This window comes from Mandrillus leucophaeus, unplaced genomic scaffold (assembly GCF_000951045.1).
Source record: "Mandrillus leucophaeus isolate KB7577 unplaced genomic scaffold, Mleu.le_1.0 Scaffold43, whole genome shotgun sequence".
Taxonomy (NCBI): domain Eukaryota; kingdom Metazoa; phylum Chordata; class Mammalia; order Primates; family Cercopithecidae; genus Mandrillus; species Mandrillus leucophaeus.
The window spans coordinates 3,902,027-3,905,533 of record NW_012104587.1 but is presented as its reverse complement, the minus strand read 5'-3'; the positions used below and the strand labels follow the sequence as shown (position 1 = coordinate 3,905,533).

Sequence of the window (3,507 nt, the reverse complement as noted above, 5' to 3'; positions counted from 1 at the left end):
CAGCCTGGGTGAGAGAGCGAGACTCTGTCTCAAAAAATAAATAAATAAATAAAATAAATAAATTCAAATTCCAACATTCATATAGCTATGGGCAGTTTACTTCATCCCTCAGTGCCTCAATTTCCTCACCTATCAAATTTAGACTTATAGGCTTGTTGTGAGGATTGAGATTAAATTTAGAATAGGGCATGGCAAAAGTTGTTATTGAGAGTTGTTATTGTGTAAGAAAGAAAACCAAGGCTTAGAGAAATTAGGGACATTGAAATGAGATTCAAACTCAAATTCTCCTTATTTTGGGCCTGTTCTGTTGACTCCATCTCAGCTGCCTCTGAAAGCAATACCATGTATATTTGTATACTTGTACTAATGAATATAACTAGTTTTGATCATTAGGAACTCTGGATCTCCTCTAATTATTTATTTTTATTTTTCCCATCTCTTTCCTTTCCTTAACTTCCCACAGAGAGGACCTTAAGTGGACAGAGATTTTAGAACAGGAGAAATAAAACAAAAAGTGCTGGGGTATAGTAGGCACTCTTGGGACACAGGGAAGCCTCACAAGTAGGGGAGAGGAAGAGTAATTGATAGATCTAGAAAATAAGCCATTCTTTGGTGCCACTCAAAAACATTAGTGTACACCCTTATTTGCTACATTGATTGTGGCAGGAAGTTGTAGTAATATCTTAATTTCATCTAAAATTGATAGCAAACATCCTCCTAATTGGCCTGTAATTGGTGTATCCTTTGGATTGTGTCATTATTTAACTTGAGCCCTCTATGTATCCACTAAGATTCCAGTGAAAGTGGAGATGGGAGAGAAGAACAGATTCAATAGATACTTGGGAGAAACATTTAATTCTAACAAAGACTGTGAGTCATCAGGGCAGATACTAGTATCATTAGTCTTCTCGAAGAGAAATGATTTACAGAAAGCCATAAATGATCAAACTTGAATTCTGGGCTTTTAACTGCAAGCATAAAGATTATCCCAACACACTGTATTTTCCCCATGCAGGTAGGAGAATGCTCCAGGTGATGATCTTGGTTCATAGGCAATAGTGATGAGTGTTGGACGTTTTACTCATGAAGAGATGTTACAGATTGGGCGGGTTCCCTTTCCTGTAAATAAGGAATAATCATTAGCTTTTTAGTAATTATCTAATATTTCTATTTTATTTAGGCTATCGTTTGGGAGCAATGAGTTTAAAACCCTTTACCTACCCATTTCCAGAGACGAGATTTCTTCATGCAGGACCCAATGTGTATAAATTCAAAATCAGATATGGGAACAGTATCAGGTAATTTCAAAAGTCGGAGGGTAGCCTATGTAAACACCAGTTAGTGCTCGTGCATTCCCACAGGTCTCCTCTTCTCTATCTTCACCCGGTTCAGGAGACTAGGTCACCTCTTCTCTACCTTCACCCAGCTCAGGAGACTGGTAAAGTAGCATCTTGCAGGACTGTCTTTCCCAGTATATATATTATTCATATGAGTTTCTAAATTAGGGACAACCTTTTTTTTTTTTTAAAGAGAAGCAGATCTCTATGTTGTCTAGGCTAGTCTCAAACCCCTGACCTCAAGCAATCCTCTCACCTCTGCCTCCCCAAGTGTTGGGATTATAGGTGTGAGCCACCACACCCAGCCTAGGACAACATATCTTTGAAGCAGTGTTTCTCAAAATTTTACATCTCAGGGCCGGGCATAGTGGCTCATGGCTATAATCCCAGCACTTTGGGAGGCTGAGGTGGATGTATCACTTGAGGTCAGGAGTTCAAGACCAGCCTGGCCAACATGGTGAAACACCGTCTCTACTAAAAATACAAAAATTAGCCAGGCATGGTGGTGGGAGGCTGAGGCAGGAGAATCGCTTGAACCTGGAAGACGGAGGTTGCAGTGAGCTGAGATTGTGCCACTGCACTCCAGTCTGGGCCACAGAGTGAGACTCTGTCTCAAAAAAAAATTTTTTTTTCCATCTCAGGACTCCCTTGCAATTTTTCTTTATTTCTTTTTTTTTTTTTCCGAAGACAGGGTTTCACATGTAGTTGTATGATCACCGCAGCCTTGACCTGCTGGGCTTAAGGGTCAGCCTCCAGAGAAGCTAGGACTACAGGCATAGTGCCACCACACCAGGCTAATTTTAAAATACTTTTGGTAGAAATGAAGTCTCACTATGTTGCTCAGGCTGGTCTCAAACTCCTGGGCCCAAGGGATCCTCCCTCCTCAGCTTTCCAAAGTGTTGGGATTCCAGGCATGAGGCACCTGCACCCAACTTGCACTCTTTAAAATTATTAAGGACCCCAAAGAGCTTTTGATTAATCTGTCAATATTTGTCATAAAAATTAAAGCAAAAATTTGGCCGGGTGCACTGGCTCAGGCCTGTAATCCCAGCACTTTAGGAGACCGAGGCAGGTGAATCATGAGGTCAGGAGTTTGAGACCAGCCTGGCCAACATGGTGAAACCCTGTCTCTACTAAAAATACAAAAAATTAGCTGAGTGTAGTGGCAGGCGCCTATAATCCCAGCTAACCAGGAGGCTGAGGCAGGAAAATCGCTTGAACTCGGGAGATGGAGGTTGCAGTGAGCAGAGATGGGCAGGCGCACTGCACTCCAGCCCAAGCAACAGTGTGAAACTCTGTCTCAAAAAAAAAAAAAAAAAAAAAAGCAAAAATTTAAAAGTTTATTAATTTAAGAATAATATATGTAACAAATATGATATTATTAAAGTTATATTTAGTGAACCGGGCGGGCATGATGGGTCACGCCTGTAATATCAGCTACTCAGGAGGCTGAGGCACGAGAATCACTTGAAGCCGGGAGTTGGAGGTTGCAGTGAGCTGAGATCATGCCACTGCACTCCAGACTGCCCGACAGAGTTAACCTCCATCTCAAAAATAAATAAGTAAAATAAAATTATATTTAAAAATTGAGAAGATTGGCATTATTTACATTCCTGGGATTTACCCCAGGGGTACCAGGGTGGTTTCAGCATGTAAAAACAATCAGGCTGGGAGCAGTAGCTCACACCTGTAATCCCAGCACTTTGGCAGGCCGAGGTGAATAGATGACTTGAGGTTAGGAGTTCAAGACCAGCCTGGCCAACATGGCAAAACCCCATCTATACTAAAATTACAAAAAAGTAGCTGGGTGTGGTGGCATGCACCTGTAGTCCCAGCTATTCAGGAGGCTGAGGCAGGAGAATCGCTTGAACCCGGGAGGCGGAGGTTGCAGTGAGCCGAGATCTTGCCACTGTACTGAATTTGATCAAACCCAGCACCTCACCCTTTCATGATAAAAACACTCAATTTAAAAACACACACACGGCCGGGCGCGGTGGCTCAAGCCTGTAATCCCAGCACTTTGGGAGGCCGAGGCGGATGGATCACGAGGTCAGGAGATCGAGACTATCCTGACTAACATGGTGAAACCCCGTCTCTACTAAAAATACAAAAAACTAGCCGGGCGTGGTGGTGGGCGCCTGTAGTCTCAGCTACTTGGGAGGCTGAGGCG

General features: G+C 42.6%; 1 protein-coding gene across 1 annotated transcript in view; it reads left to right on the top strand.

Moving 5' to 3' along the window:
- Positions 1-1,197: 1,197 nt before the first annotated feature.
- The window catches only part of LOC105549121 (chromosome unknown open reading frame, human C11orf85), a 20,111-nt gene continuing 17,801 nt past the window's right edge, over positions 1,198-3,507 (top strand). Inside the window, exon 1 of the mRNA XM_011993525.1 lies at positions 1,198-1,298. Coding sequence (XP_011848915.1) covers positions 1,198-1,298 — 101 coding nt within the window. The remainder of the gene's footprint in view (positions 1,299-3,507) is intronic.